The 16,513-nt window shown below is 40.5% G+C and overlaps 1 protein-coding gene across 3 annotated transcripts in view; it reads left to right on the top strand.

The window, feature by feature from the left end:
• The window catches only part of C2H3orf20 (chromosome 2 C3orf20 homolog), a 106,278-nt gene that overhangs the window by 60,214 nt on the left and 29,551 nt on the right, over positions 1-16,513 (top strand). For all 3 annotated transcript variants that reach the window (XM_054482249.1, XM_054482250.1, XM_063662666.1), the window contains one exon: positions 996-1,248. In XM_054482249.1, coding sequence (XP_054338224.1) covers positions 996-1,248 — 253 coding nt within the window. The remainder of the gene's footprint in view (positions 1-995; positions 1,249-16,513) is intronic.

The following is a 16,513-nucleotide window of genomic DNA, read 5'->3' as shown; positions in this document are numbered from 1 at the left end:
AGATCCCCCAAGGCCAGCATGGGTGGCCTCAGGACCCTTCCACCTCTGAGCCCCTCTCCTGACTGCTGATGGGCCTGGGAACAAGGATACATTGACCCTATTCTGTGTCACCCCCTGGCTGGGCATGGAAGGGCTGTGCTTCTCCCACTATCTCTCTGGGGAGTTTCTTCTTGTCCCCAGAGACTTCGATTGCCCCCTTCTCTGGGAAGCCTTCCTTGACTTCCCTAGCAGAATGGGTCACACCTCCTTTGGGCTCCCATAGCACTTAATTATTTATTTTTTCTTTTTTTTCCACACAAGTGAAAGAAAGGATCCCACAGCACTTTGTATATGTTCTAATTATACATCTTACTACTTAGCATTGTGACTATGTCTCCCATCCTGCTCCCCCACTGGGAATTTCCGGAGTCTGGGAGTTCTGTCTTGGGGTGCCTCTGCATGCTCAGCACCCACATTTGAGAAATGCTGGTGAGTGAAGAGACGAGAGGTCCCTGGCCTTAGAAGTTTTCCAGTCTAGTAGGGAAAGCAAGACAAGAATATAAATAAATACAATACAACAAAGAAAGTAGTTGGAATTGACTTAAAGCTGGAGACACAGGGAACAGCATTCTCAAGGAAGGAACAGCATGGGCCAGGAATGCATTGTGTAGCTAGCCTCTACATTTGGTGCTGGGGAGAACACAGGCTGAATGGAACAGGCCCCAGCTTGGGTCGGGAGAGTGAGATTGAAGCTAGGTGTTTTGAAGAATGAGTACGAAAGGAGGCCTATTCATTCTTACATTCTTACAACCCAACATTTGGCAGTGTGACTGATGAGTGCGCTGGGACAGGAGTACTGTATTGGACAGCAGAGGGGAGGTGCCGGAGAATCAGTGAGAGCGGAGGGGAAGAGATGGGGGTGAGCCAAGGTGCACTTAGATGTTTCCAGTCTGGAACCAGGGGCAGAGGAGTCCTGGCCATGAAGGGAAAATGACAGCAGCGTCTTCTGTTAACAGGTCTGTTTACCATTGAATATCCCCCCAAAAAAGAGGAGGAAGAATTTGTTCGGTTGAAGATGAGATCTGGAACTCATCCCGAGCGGCTCCCCAAGCTAAGTTTATACTCAGGAGAAAGTCTTTTACAATCTCAGTCAGGCCAACTGGAATCCTCAATTGCAGAGACTTTGAAGGATGAGCCTGAGTCTGCTCCTGTGAGCCCAGTTCGGAGGAAGACCACCAAAATCCACACCAAAGCCAAGGTCACATCCAGGTTGGCTTCGTCCTTCACGTCTTCCGCAGCATCGGGTGTTGTGATGGGCAGTGGGCATAGGATAGTGAACCCAACAGATGGGGCCCTTCTCTTTTGGAGCTTAAATTCCAAGGGCAAGTAAAGTGAGGATAAACACATGAACAAATGATACAATTTTAGGCAGCGATAAGGACTAGGAAGAAAATAATCGGAGTAATGGGTTAAGGCAGGGGTTGGCTATGGACCAAATTTGGCCCAGCTGCCAATTTTTGTGGGTGAGCTAAGAATGGTTTTTATATTTTTAAGTGCTTGAAGGGGGAAAAAAATCAAAAGATTTCATGACAGGGGAAATGATATAAAAATTTAAATGTCGGTATCCTTAAATAAGGTTTTCTGGGAACACGGCTACACCCACTCATTCACATATCATCTACAGCCGCTTTCTTGTGGCAGTGGACATTGAGGGTCAGGCCTGCAAAGTCTCAGGTATTCACTACCTGGTTCTCTACAGAAAATGTTGCCTGGCATCTGGGATAGAGAGTAGCTGGAAAGTGGCGTGGAATGGGCTGTGGTAGAGGGTGAGGAAAGGCAGTTCTCAGGAGATTATATTGAAACCCAGATGCAAAGGATGATAAACAGGCGGCCAGGAACAGATGTGGGGAAGGAACACCAGGCAGAGGGCACAGCAAGTCCAAAGGCACTGAGACAGGAGTGAGGTTGGTATGTGTGAGAGAGTAAGAAGGCTAGTGAGGCTGGAGTGTGGTAGAAAAGGGGACGACGCAAATTGATGACCGAGATGTAGGCAGGAGTTTGGTCATGTAGCCTTGATAGTGTTATGGAAGGCCATTCCATAAGGAAGTGACATCATCTGATTTATCTTTGTTTTTTTTCAGACAGAGTCTCGCTCTGTCACCCAGGCTGGAGTGCAGTGGCACGATCTCAGCTCACCGCAACCTCTGCCTCTGGGGTTCAAGCGATTCTCCTGCCTCAGCTTCCCTAGTGCTGGGACAACAGGCATGCACCACCACGCCTGCCTACATTTTGTATTTTTAGTAGAGACAGGGTTTTGCCATGTTGGCCAGGCTGGTCTCGAACTCCTGACCTCATGTGATCCACCCACCTGGGCTCCCAAAGTGCTGGGATTACAGGCGTGAGCCACTGCACCTGGCCTGGGATTTATCTCTTTTTAACTTTAAAAAAGTATTAAAATATTTTTCATGCTTTAACTTTTCAAAAAATATAAAATGCATACAGAAAAATGAGCAAATCCTAAGTGTGTAGCTCAATTAATATTACAGAGTAAACATATCCTATAACTACCAAGTCAAGAAATAGGGCATTACCAGCTCCTTAGAAGCCCCCTTTTGTCCCATCCAAATGACCAATCTCACCTTCCTTCCCAGGTGGAAGATTGCTAACACCAGAGATTAGTTTTTATTGTTTTCTAAAACCTGATTAAAATAGATCTCTTTGGTGTGTCTTCTTTGGTGTCTGGCATCTTTGTCTCAACATTATGATTGTGAGATTTGTGCATGTTGTTATGTATAGCAATAGTTTCTTCTTTTTCATTACTTTATAATAATCAATTATAGGCCGGGTGCGGTGGCCCACGCCTGTAATCCCAGCACTTTGGGAGGCTGAGGCGGGCAGATCACGAGGTCAGGAGATAAAGACCATCCTGGCTAACATGGTGAAACCCCCTCTCTACTAAAAATACAAAAAATTAGCCGGGTGTGGTGGTGGGCGCCTGTGGTCCCAGCTACTCGGGAGGCTGGGAGGCAGGAGAATGGCGTGAACCCGGGAGGCGGAGCTTGCAGTGAGCCGAGATCACGCCACTGCACTCCAGCCCGGGCAACAGAGCGAGACTGCGTCTCAAAAATAATAATAACAATAATAATAATCGATTGTAAATACACCAAAAAGTATGCATTCTATGTTGATGAATATTTGGTTGTTTAGGTAGTAGCAAACTGTGCTACTATTGATTGGCATATGCCTGGATGTGAAATTGCTGTCATTGAGTATGTGTATGTTCGGCTTCTAGTACAGACTGTCCGTTTTCCACCATGGTGGTTTTACGTTCTGCTCCCACCAGCAGTGTGTCTGAGAGTTCAGTTGCTCCACATCTTCACCAATGCTTAGTATGGTCAATCATTTTAATATAGCCATTCTGTAATGATGAAATGTGTTGTCTTAGTGACAAAATGGTTTTTTATTTGCATTTCCCTGATGACTATAGAGGCTGAGCACCCTCCATTGTTTATTGACCATTTTAAATACAGCAGTCCTTCTTATCCTCAGGGGATACTTTCCAAGACCCACAGTGGATGTCTGAAACTGTGAACAGTACCAAGCCCTATATATACTCTGTTTTTCCCTATACATACATACACCACAGCCAAGATGCAGGACGATTCCATCACCCCCCAACCAAGAGAAAGAAATTCCCTTCCTGTATACAGCCTTTTGAATCTATCTTCTTTAACTTAGTGTAATACATGCAGGATTCATCCATATTGTTACATGGATCAGAAGTTCATTTCTTTTTATTACTGAGTAGTGTTCTGTCTCGGGGGCCCCAACATCACCCCCACATTCAGAGATTTACTAGGACCCATGAGACTCATTATATAGTTGTATTCATGGATAAGGTTTATTATAATGAAAGGATACATGATATGATCAGCAAAGGAAAAAGACACAGGTAGAATCTGAAGGACACAGGTGTGTCTTCTGGTGCACAGTGAGAGGACACACCTAGCATGCTCCTTTCTCTAGCAGAAAAAAATGCAGTAACGTGTGCAATGTTTCTGCTAAGGAAGCCCACTAGGGATCCAAACCCAAGCTTTTTAGTGGGTACTGGTCACATAGGCACCCTAAGCCTAGCAACTAGCAAAATTCCAGGCTGCCAGAAGGAAAACAGGTGTTCAGCATAAATCACATTGTTTGCAGTCTAGGCATAGAGCAGGGTGCCAAGTTCCCAGACACCAGCCAAGGGCTAGTGTTGTAAAGAAGTTGTTCTGAAGATAACAGCCTCAAGCCTTCTAATGTTAATTTTTTTCTGTATATAATACATGGCATGGATGGGCAAAATTTGTTTATCCATTCAACCACTGAAAGACATTTGGATTGTTTTCAGCTTTTTCTGATTATGATAAAACTGCTATAAATACTCGTGAGTAGGCTTTTATGTGAGCCTAAGTTTTCATTTCACTTGGGTAAATACTTAAGAGCTAGATTGCCTGGTTTTATAGTAAATGCATGTTTGACTTTGTAAGAAACTGCCAACTGTCTTCCCAAGTAGCTGTACCATTATCCATGTCCACCAACAATGTATGAGAGTTCCAGTTGCTCCAAATCTTTGTTAGCACTTGATATTGTTGGGGTTTGGTTTTTTGCCATTCGATAGACATGTGGTAATATCCCATTATCATTTTAATTTGCATTTCCCTAATAACTAAAGTTGTTGAGCATCTTTTCATGGCTTATTTACCATTCATATATTTTCTTTGGTGAAGTATCCAAGTCTTTTGCACATTTCAAAATTGGATTGTTTTCTTATTGTGAGTTTTGAAAGTTCTTTATTCTGGGTATAAGTCTTTTATCAGATATGTGACTTGAAATATTTTCTTCAAAAATTTGGCTTAATTTTTTATTCTCTTAACAGTGTATTTGCAGAGTAAAATGTATTTGGATGAAGTCTAATTGAAATAGGTTTTTTCTTTTCTGGATTGTGATTTGTTGTCATGTCTAAAAACCCTTTGTTTAACCCAGTGTTTCTCAACCAGAGATGAGTTTGCCCCCCAGGGGATATTTGACAATGTTTGGAGGTATTTTTTATTATCACGACTAGGGAGGGGGTGCTGCTGCCATCTAGTGAGTTGAGGACAGAGATGCTGCCAAACATCCAGCCATACACAAAGCAGCTCCACATAACAAAGAATTGTGAAGTCCAAAATGTCAATAGTGCCAACATTGAGAATTCCTGGCCGAACCCAGTGTCACAAAAAATTCTGCTGTGTTTTCTTCTAAAAGTTTATTATAGTTTATGTTTTATATTTAGGTCTATGATCCATTTTGAGTTAATTTTTATATAAGGTATAATGTATGAATTGAAATTTGTTTGTTTTACATATGGATAGCCAATTGTTCCAACAGTACTTTTTTTAAAAAAGATAAATTTCTCCATTAAATTATCTTTGCACCTTTGGGTCTCTTTCTAGACTCTGTTTTGTTAATATGGTGAATTACTTTGATTTCAAATGTTGAACCAGTCTTGCATTCCTGGGATAAACTCCACTTGATCATAATGTATTATTCTTTCTCTGTATTGCTGGATTCAATTTGCGAGTATCTTGTTGAAGAGTTTTTCATCTATACTCGTAAGGGTTATTGGTCTGTAGTTTTCCTTTCTTGTAATGTTTTTGTCTGTTGAGACAAGCATACAATTTTCCTCCTTTATTCTATTATTGTGGTGAATTATATTGATATTAATATGGATATATTTCAGATGTTCAACCAATCTTATATTCCTAACATAAACTCAACTTGGTTATGATATATTTCCTTTTTATGTATTTCTAGACTTTAGGAGTTTTTGTATCTGTGCTTATAAGGTAGACTGGTCAATAATTTTTCCTTTCTTGTCATGTTATGGTCAGAAGTATTTCTTCTTTATCTATTATCTGGTGGACTTTGTGTACATATGGATTATTTCTTCCCTAAATATTTGATAGAATTTGCCAGTGAAGTCACCTCTTCCTGGGATTTTCTTTCAGTGGATGTTTTTAATTAAAATTTTTATTTTTAGTAGATATAGGACTATTCAGATTTCTTTTTGTGTTTATTTTGATAAGTTGGATTTTTCTAGGAATTTACCATTTTATCTAAATGTTTAAATATGTTGAAGTTGGTTTTTTTTTTTTTTGAAATGGAGTCTCGCTCTGTCGCCAGGCTGGAGTGCAATGGCACCATCTCGGCTCAGGGCAACCTCTGCCTCCTGGGTTCAAGCGATTCTCCTGCCTCAGCCTCCCGAGTAGCTGCAATTACAGGCATGTGCCACCATACCCAGCTAATTTTTGTATTTTTAGTAGAGACGGGGTTTCACCATGTTGGCCAGGATGGTCTCGATCGCCCGACCTCATGATCCGCCCGCCTCGGCCTCCCAAAGTGCTGGGATTACAGTCATGAGCCACTGCGCCCAGCTATGTTGAAGTTTTTAAAAAGACCCTTTTGAAATATTTTAAATGACTATGTTGATCTCTAGTGATACCCTCTTTTACAATACTAGTGTTAATTATTTTTGCCATTTTTCTTTTCTCCTTGATTAGTCCCAGGATTTATTGATTTATTAGTGTTTCTAAAGAACCAAATTTTAATTGTGTTGATCTTCTCATACATTTGTCTTATTACTTTATTAACTTTTACTCTTATCTTGATTATTTCCTTCTGTCTACTTTCTTTGGGTTTAATTTTATATTCTTTTTCTGACTTCCTGAGGTGGATGCTTAGATAATTGGGCTTTTTCTTTATCTTTTTTGAATATATACATATAATATTACAAATTTCCCTCAAAGTCCAGTTTTAGCTGCATCCCGCAAGCTTTGATATGCCATATGGTAATTATTAAGCTCAAAATATTTTATATTTTTCATTCTTGTTCTTTCTTGTCCCGTTGGATATTTAGAGTGTGTAACATAATTATACCATTCTGGGATTGTCTAGTTATCATTTTTTCTTTTTAACATTAAATTGTGTTGTGGTCAGAGAAAAAAACTGCATAATTTCAATCCTCTGTAATTTGCTTAGACTTGTTTTATGGCCCAACACATAGTCAATTTTGGTAAATGTTTCATGTGGAGCTAAAATGATGCATATTCTGCAGTTTTTTGATACAGCGTTTTGTAAATGTCAAGTCAAATTTATTAATTTAATTTATTAATCATATTGCTTAAATCTTATATATACTTATAAATACTTTCTTATTTGTATCATTTACTGATAGAAGTGTGTTAATATCTCCCACGATAATTTTGGAGCTCTCTATTTCTCCTTTTATTTCTGTAAATTTTTGCTGTATGCATTTTGAAACTATATTATTAGACAAATGCAAACTTAAAATTGTAAACATTGTGAATTTTCCATTTTATTAAGAACTCTCTTTATCTCTAGAGATGTTTTATGTATTACAGCCTATATTCTCTAGTATTAGTATAATGGCATCAGTTTTCTGGTTATTTTTCATTATATATCTTTTTTTGTTTTTTAATTTTTTACTTTCACCCTTTCTGCTCCTTTATTTTAAGGTCTGTCTCTTGAAAGAATTATATATTTCTTGTTTTTTAATTAAATTCAGTCTTTCAATCTTTGTCTTTTAATTAGAGTATTTAATCTTTTTACATTAATATAATTACTTAAATATTTGGGCTAATATTTTTACATTAATATAATTACTTAAATATTTGTACCACCTTACTGTTTGTTTGCTGTTTGACTCACTTGCACTGTATTCTTTATTCTTTCCTTTTTTGCCTGATTGTGTATTAATGAAAGTTTTTTTGGTTTTCAATCTATTATTGAAATATTTAAACATTATTTTAGTATTTCTTTAGTGGTTACTCCAGAGACTATAACACAAATCCATGATTAATTACTAAAGTATAATATAATCTAGCATTTTTACCACTTTGCAGACAATGCAATGATCTTAGAATACTTTGTCCATTTCCCGCTTGTTTTGCACTATTGTTGTCATGTGTTTTAATTCTATATATATGTTATAAACCATCCCATGAGACACTATTATGAAATTTTTTTTTTTTTTTTTTTTTGAGACGAAGTCTCGCTCTGTCACCCAGGCTGGAGTGCGGTGGTGCCATCACAGCTCACTGCAACCTCCACCTCCTGGGTTCAAATGATTCTCCTGCTTCAGCCTCCCAAGTAGCTGGGATTACAGGTGCCCACCACCACGCCTGGCTAATTTTTTGTATTTTTAGTAGAGATGGGATTTCACCATTTTGGCCAGGCTGGTCTTGAACTCCTGACCTCAAGTGATCCACCTGCCTCGGCCTCCCAAAGTTCTGGGATTACAGGCATGAGCCACTGCACCTGGCCTATTATGAACATAATTATATAGTTTATATTTAGATTTGCCCACATATTTACTCTTTTAGTTGTTCTTTATTTTACACATAAGACTATTCAGATTTTTAATTTCTTTTTGTGTCTATTTTGGTAAATTGGCTTTTTCTAGGAATTTATCCCTTTCATCCAAATGTTTAAATATGTTGAAATAAAGTTTTTCAAAATATTCTCTTGTGATATTTTAAATGACTGTAAGATCTGTGATGATACTCCTTTTCACATTAACTAGTATTAGACATTTGTGCCTTCTTTTCTTTTTGCTTCATGCTTCCATTTGGGATCATTTTCCTTCTGTCTGAATAGCTATCTTCAAATTCTCCTTAAAGTATGCTGGAATTTTTTGGGTTTTGCCTGAATGTTTTTATTTCACTTTTTTTTTTTTTTGAGACAGAGTCTTGCTCTGTTGCCCAGGCTAGAGTGCAGTGGCACAATCTCGGCTCACTGCAACCTCTGCTTCCTGGGTTCAAGCGATTCTCCTGCTTCAGCCTTCTGGGTAGCTGGGATTACAGGCGTGTGCCACCATACCTGGCTAATTTTTGTATTTTTAGTAGAGATGAGATTTCACCATATTGGCCAGGCTGGTCTTGAACTCCTGACCTCAAGTGACCCACTTGCCTTGGCCTCCCAAAGTGCTCTGATTACAGGCATGAGCCACTGCACCTGGCCTTTTTTTTTTTTTTTTTTTTTTTTTTTGGTCACTCAGGCTGGAATGCAGTGGAATGGTCTCAGCTTGCTGCAATCTCCACTTCCCAGGTTCAAGCGATTCTCGTGCCTCAGCCTCCTGAGTAGCTGGGACTACAGGCATGTGCCACCACACCCAGATAATTTTAATATTTTTAGTAGACATGGAGCTTCACCATGTTGCTCAGGCTGGTCTCAAACTCCTGACCTCAAGTGATCCACCTGCCTCAGCTCCCAAAGTGCTGAGATTACAGGTGTGAGCCACTGCGCCTGGCCCATTACCTACATTTTGAATGGTATTTTCTATGTTCCTATGGTTGGCAATTACTTACTTTTAGCACTTTGAAGATGTCGTTCTGCTGTTTTCTGGCTTCTACCATTTTGTTAAGGATTTAGCTGTTGGTCTTATTGTTGCTCTTTGAAGATATTGCATCTTTTTTTCTTTGGCTGTTTTTTTCTCTCACCTTTAGTTAGTGATGTTTTTTTAAAGGCTTTTCTATGATGTGCCTAAACGTGATTTTCATTGTACTTATCCAGTTTGTAGAACTTCTTGATATGATGCTTTCATTATTTAGAAAAAATTCTCAGCTATTATTTCATTAAATATTTCTCCTCTTTTCTCTTTTTATCCTCCCTTTTTTCTCTTTTTCCCCCTCCCTTCCTCCTTTACCTCCTTCCCCACCTTTCCACTTTCTCTTTCTTTTCTCTCTATCTGGGACTCCCAACTACACCTTTTTACTAAGTTTCATGTACAGGCATACCTTGGAAATATTGTAGATTTGGTTCCAGACCACTACAATAAAGCAAATTGCAATAAAGCAAATCACACAAATTTTTTGGTTTTCCAGTACATATAAAAGCTATGTTTACAGTATACTATAGTCTCTGAAGTGTGCAACAGCATTACCTCTAAAAACACAATGTACATACCATAATTTTAAAATATTTTATTGCTGAAGATATGCTAATGCACATCTGAGACTTCAGCAAGTCCTAATCTTTTTGCTGGTGGAGTGTCTGGCCTTGAGGCTGACTGATCAGGGTGGTGGTTGCTAAAGGTTAGAGTGGCAATGGTAATTTCTTAAAAGAAGACAGCAAAAAAGTTTGCCACATTAATTAATTTTTCCTTTCACAAAAGATTTCTCTGTAGCATTTGATGCTGTTTGATAGAATTTTGCCCATGGAACTTTTTCAAACTTGGAGTCAGTCCTCTCAAACTCTGCTGCTGTTTTATCAACTAAGTTTATGTAATGTTCTAAATCTTTTGTCATTTCATCAATGTTCATGGCATCTTCACCAGGAGTAGATTCTATCTCAACAAACTACTTTCTTTGTTTATCCGTGAGAAGCAACTTTTCATCCCTTCAAGTTTATTCATGAGATTGCAGCAATTCAGTCACATCTTCAGCCTCCACTTCTAATTCTAGCTCTGTTGCTATTTCTACCACATTTTCAGTTACTTCCTCCACTGGAGTCTTGAACTCCTCAGAGTCATCCATGAAGGTTGGAGTCAATTTCTTCCAAATTCCTGTTAATGTTGACATTTTGACCTCCCATGAATCACAAATATTCTTTTTTTTTTTTTTTTTTTTTGAGACAGAGTCTCACTCTGTAACCCAGGCTGGAGTGCAGTGGTGCGATCTTGGCTCACTGCAACCTCTGAGGCAATTCTCCTGCCTCAACCTCCTGAACAGCTGGGATTACAGGCACCCGCCACCATGCCCAACTAATTTTTTTTTTTTTTTTTGAAACGGAGTCTCACTCTGTTGCCCAGGCTGGAGTGCAGTGGCACGATCTCAGCTCACTGCAAGCTCCACCTTCCGGGTTCACGCCATTCTCCTGCCTCAGCCTCCCCAGTAGCTGGGACTACAGGCACCCGCCACCACACCTGGCTAATTTTTTGTATTTTTTTAGTAGAGATGGGGTTTCACCGTGTTAGCCAGGATGGTCTCGATCTCCTGACCTCGTGATCTGCCCGCCTTGGCCCCCCAAAGTGCTGGGATTACAGGCATGAGCCACCATGCCTGGCCTTTTTTTTTTTTGAGACAGAGTTTCTCTCTTGTTGCCCAGGCTGGAGTGCAATGGCACGATCTTGGCTCACCACAACCTCCAGCTCCTGGGTTCAAGTGACTCTCCTGCCTCAACCTCCCGAGTAGCTGGGATTACAGGCTTGCACCACCATGCCTGGCTAATTTTTTTGTTTTTGTTTTTTTAGTAGAGATGGGGTTTCTCCATGTTTGTCAGGCTGGTCTTGAACTCCTGACCTCAGGTGATCCACCCACCTTGGCCTCCCAAAGTGCCGGGATTACAGGTGTGAGCCATTGTGCCCAGCCAATTTTTGTATTTTTAGTAGAGACGGGGTTTCGCCATGTTGGTCAGGCTAGTCTCAAACTCCTGATCTCAGGTGATCCACCTGCCTCGGCCTCCCAAAGTGCTGGAATTACAGGCATGAGCCACTGTGCCTGGCTCACAAATATTCTTAATGGCATCAAGAATGGTAAATCCTTTTCCAAAGGTTTCCAATTTACTTTGCCCAGATCCATCAGAGGAATCACTATCTACAGCATCTATAGCTTTACAAAATGTATTTCTTAAGTAATAAGACTTGAAAGTCTACTCCTTGATCTGTGGGCTGCAATATGGTTGCTGTATTAGTAGGCATAAAAATAATAATCTTGTACATCTCCATCAGAACTCTAGAGTGGCCAGGTGCATTGTCAATGAGCAGTATTATTTTGAAAGGAATCTTTTTTTCCTGAGAAGTAGGTCTCAACAGTAGGCTTAAAATATTCAGTATACTATTCCGTGAAGAGATTGCTGTCATCCAAGCTTCATTGTTCCATTTATATAGCTCAGGCAGAGTAGATTTAGCATCATTCTTAAGGGCTCTAGGGTTTTCAGAATGGTAAATGAGCATTGGCTTTAGCCTAAAGTCACCAGCTGCCTTAGCCTCTAATAAAAAGAGTCAGCCTGTCCTTTGAAGCTTTAAAGCCAGACATTGACTTCTCTTCTCTAGCTATGTTAAGTCCTAGGTGGCATCTTCTTCCAGTAGAAGGCTCTTTCATGTACATTTATAATCTGTTGTTTAGTATAGTCACCTTCATCAATGATCTTAGCTAGATCTTCTGTATAACTTGCTTTAGCTTCTTAATCAGCACTTGCTGCTTCACCTTGTACTTTTGTGTTATGGAGATGGCTTCATTCCTTAAATCTCATGAATAACCTCTGCTGGATTACAGTTTTTCCTTTGTGGCTTCCTCACCTCTCTCAGCCTTCACAGAATTAAAGAGAGCTTGGACCTTGCTCCAGATTAGGCACTGGCTAATAAGAATATTATGGCTGATTTGCTTTTCCATGCAGACCACTAAAACTTTCTCCATATCAGCAATAAGGCTGTTTTGCTCTCTTATTTGTGCATTCATTGGAGTAGCACTTTTAATTTCCTTCATGAACTTTTTCTTTGCATTCACAACTTGGCTGACTGGCACAGGAGGCCTAGATTTAAACCTATCTCAGCTTTCAACTTGCCTTCCTCACTAAGGCTAATCATTTCTAGCTTTTGATTTAAAGTGAGGTGCGTGCAACTCTTCTTTTCACTTGAATACTTAGAAATCATTGTAGAGTTACTATAATAGTTGGTCTAATTTCAATATTGTTATGCCTCAGGGAATAGGGAAGCCCAAGGAGATGGAGAGAAACAGGGTAATGGCTGGTTGGTGGAGCAGTTAGAACACACACAATATTTGTCAATTAAGTTTGCTGTCTTATATGGGCATGGTTCATTGGTGCCCCCAAACAATTACAATAGTAACATCAAAGATCACTTAACACAGATTACCATAAGAGATATAATAATAATAAATTTTGAAATATTGCAGGAATTACCAAAATGTGACACAGAGACATGAAGTGAGCACATGCTATTGGAAAAATGATGCCAATAGACTTGCTCAACACAAGTTTGCCACTAACATTCGATTTCTTAAAAAACACAGTATCTGCAACATGCAGTAAAGTGGAGCACAATAACATGAAGTATGTCTGTATTTCTTGTTCTCTGTTCTGTATATTTCATCCTTTTTTTTCCCTTTTGGTCAGCCTAGGTATTTTCTACTGACCTGTCTTTCAATTCACTAATGCTTTTTTTTAACTGTGTCTAATCTGCTGATAAAACTCATCTTTTGAGTTCTTGATCTTATTTATTCTATTTTTCACTTTTAGAATTTCCAGTGGATTCATTTTTATTCTTATACTCTGCTGAAATTCTCCATCTTGTTTCTTATTTAATTGTACATTTTAATCATAGCTACTATAAAGTTTCTGTCAGATAATTCTAATATCTGCATTTCTGTAAGTCTGTTTCTCATTGTTTTCAGCTAATCCTTGACTTTGTATCTAATATCCTTTAGTATGCCAGATATTGTGTATGAAAAACCGTAGACATAATTTAAGACTCTGGATGATATCATATTCTTCTGGAGAGGACTTATCTTTCAACAGGCGAGTAGGCTGGGGGCAGATGACTCTCATCCAAACAAGGATTGAAACTGTGCTTCAGCCTTTGTGAGGTCTTGTCTATTTTTGTTTCACCTTTACTCCTCAGATAGATATAGCTCTTCAGGTCCTCAACTGAAAGCCAGGGTCGTTTATCAGAGTCTTCTACCTCGGTGGGCCCTGAATTCCCGTTTTTCTCTCTCCAGCTTTGTGAACATGTCAGGAGCTCTGCTTGGCTTCTCTGCCTGTCATCCCTAGGTTTACTTTCAAAATCAGCACTTGCCTTGAAGGGTAAGAGTTCTAAATGTCATGCTCACTTTCATTAGTTTCTCTCTTTTTCCAGATCCTAGCCCTGAAAATCCTCACTGACTTGTGACTCTAATGCACTTAGACATACTTTAAATATACACTGTGTTGAACTTTCTGTGTTTTCTGAGAAGGAGGGTTGGTCTAAAATACCCTTAGTCAGCCATTGTCAGAAGTGAAACACCTGTGATTGTTCTGTGGGGATTCTTGGCTTTGCCCAGAAAAGAATTAAAGTGCAAGCTAGTGGTGGAAGAAAACAGCTTACTGAAGAGGTGTTACAGCTCTGGCGGTGTTACAGCTCTGGCGGTGTTAGAGCTCTGGCAGTGTTACAGCTCTGTGACTGCTCCTGCAGAGCAGGGAAACCTCATAGGCAGTGTGCTGAGAGTAGCAACTCAGGGCAGTTTTGCAGTCATATCTATACCTGCTTTTAATTACATATAGATTAAGTGGTGGGTTATGCAGAAATTTCTAGGGTAGAGGTAGTAACTTTTGGGTCATCAGGTCATTTTCATAGAAAGGGGCAGTAACTCCCAGGTGTTGCCACGGCAATGGTAAACTGACATGGCTCGCTGGTGGACATGTCTGATGGAAAGCTGCTTCTACCTCGTCCCTGCTTTAGCTAATCCTCAATTTGGTCTGGTGTCTGACTTATGCCTCCTACCTCAGCAAGAGTGGAAGCAAACTAGTTAGAAGACTGTTTTAGTAATCTATTAGGTTGGTGCAAAAGTAATTGCCTTTACATTTAATGACAAAAACCGCAATACTTTTGCACCAGCCTAGTAAGTAACATTAGTGATATGCTGTCAAAGATGGTGGTAGGGAAAAGAGAATTTTAAATTTATGGAGGACTTTTAGATTTTTGGCTTAAATAACTGAGTAATAATGGCGTCACTGACTCAGATGGGAAGACTGAGGGAAAAGTAGGTTTGGGAGGGGTTAGATGAGAATAAATGCACAAATTGCAAATGTATCCCCATCAGGGTACATTGGGATGTATGTGAGTGGGGACACTGGCCCAGATGGAGAGACCCCAGAATCCAATCAGAGCCACTGTTATGAATTTTTGCAAGATTGGTCAATGGGCTTCTGAGTCCTTTTCTCCTTTGATCTTAGAGCAATGTCTCCTCACTTCATAGAACCTAGTCCTAAAATCCTGAGAAAGTTACGAGAATTGGCCTCTTTAGGAGCAGATTTTCTTGTCTAAGACATTGAGAATTTCAAAATCTCAGTTTCTGTCAAATTGGTTGTATTAGTTCGTTTTCACGCTGCTGATAAAGACATACCCGAAACTGGGAACAAAAAAAGGTTTAATTAGACTTACAGTTCCACATGGCTAGGGAGGCCTCAGAATCATGGTGGGAGTCTAAAGGCTCTTCTTATGTGGTGGTGGCAAGAGAAAATGAGGAAGAAGCAAAAGCAGAAACCCTTGATAAACCCATCAGATCTCATGAGATTTATTCACTATCAGGAGAATAGCATGGGAAAGACCAGCCCACGTGATTCAGTTACCTCCCCACTGGGTCCCTCCCACAACATGTGGGAATTCTGAGAGATACAATTCAAGTTGAGATTTCAGTGGAGACACAGCCAAACCGTATAATTCCACCCCTGGCCCCTCTAAATCTCATGTCCTCCCATTTCAAAATTAATCATGCCTTCCCAACAGTCCCCCAAAGTCTTAACTCATTTCAGGATTAACCCAAAAGTCCAGTCCAAAGTGTCATCTGAGACAAGGCAAGTCCCTTCCACCTATGAGCCTTTAAAATCGAAAGCAAGCTAGCTACTTCCTAGATACAATGGGGGTACAGGTACTGGGTAAATATAGCCATTTCAAATGGGAGAAATTGGCCAAAACAAAGGGGTTACAGGGCCCAAGCAAGTCTGAAATCCAGCGGGCCAAATTTTAAAGCTTTGAAATGACCTCCTTTGACTCCAGGTCTCACATCCAGGTCAGGCTGATGCAAGAGGTAGGTTCCCAGGGTCTTGGGCAGCTCTGCCCCTGTGACTTTGCAGGGTACAGCCTCCCTCCTGGCTCCTTTCATGGGCTGACGTTGAGTGGCTTTTCCAGGTGCATGGTGCAAGCTGTCGCTGGATCTACCATTCTGGGGTCTGGAGGACAATGGCCCTCTTCTCACAGCTCCACTAGGCAGTGCCCCAGTAGGGACTTTGCATGGAGGCTCTGACCCCACATTTCCCTTCTGCACTGCCCTAGCAGAGGTTCTTCATGAGGACCCCGCCCCTGCAGCAAACTTTTGCCTGAGCATCCAGGCGTTTGCCTACATCTGAAATCTAGGCGGAGGTTCCCAAACCTCAATTCTTGACTTCTGTGCACCCACACACTCAACTCCATGTGGAAGCTGCCAAGGCTTGGGGCTTCCACACTCTGAAGCCACAGCCCAAGCTATATGTTGGCCCCTTTCAGCCATGGCTGGAGCAGCTGGAACACAGGGCACCAAGTCTCTAAGCTGCACACAGCATGGGGACCCTGGGCCCAGCCCACGAAACCACTTTTTCCTCCTGGGCCTCCAGGCCTGATGGGAGGGACTATCAGGAAGTTCTCTGATATGGCCTGGAGACATTTTTCCTGTGGTCTTGGAAATTAACATTAGGCTCCTTGCTACTTATGCAAATTTCTGCAGCCAACTTGAATTTCTTCCCAGAA

This window comes from Pongo pygmaeus, chromosome 2, assembly GCF_028885625.2.
Source record: "Pongo pygmaeus isolate AG05252 chromosome 2, NHGRI_mPonPyg2-v2.0_pri, whole genome shotgun sequence".
Taxonomy (NCBI): domain Eukaryota; kingdom Metazoa; phylum Chordata; class Mammalia; order Primates; family Hominidae; genus Pongo; species Pongo pygmaeus.
The sequence above is the reverse complement of the archived record's forward strand: the minus strand, read 5'-3'. Positions and strand labels throughout refer to the sequence as shown.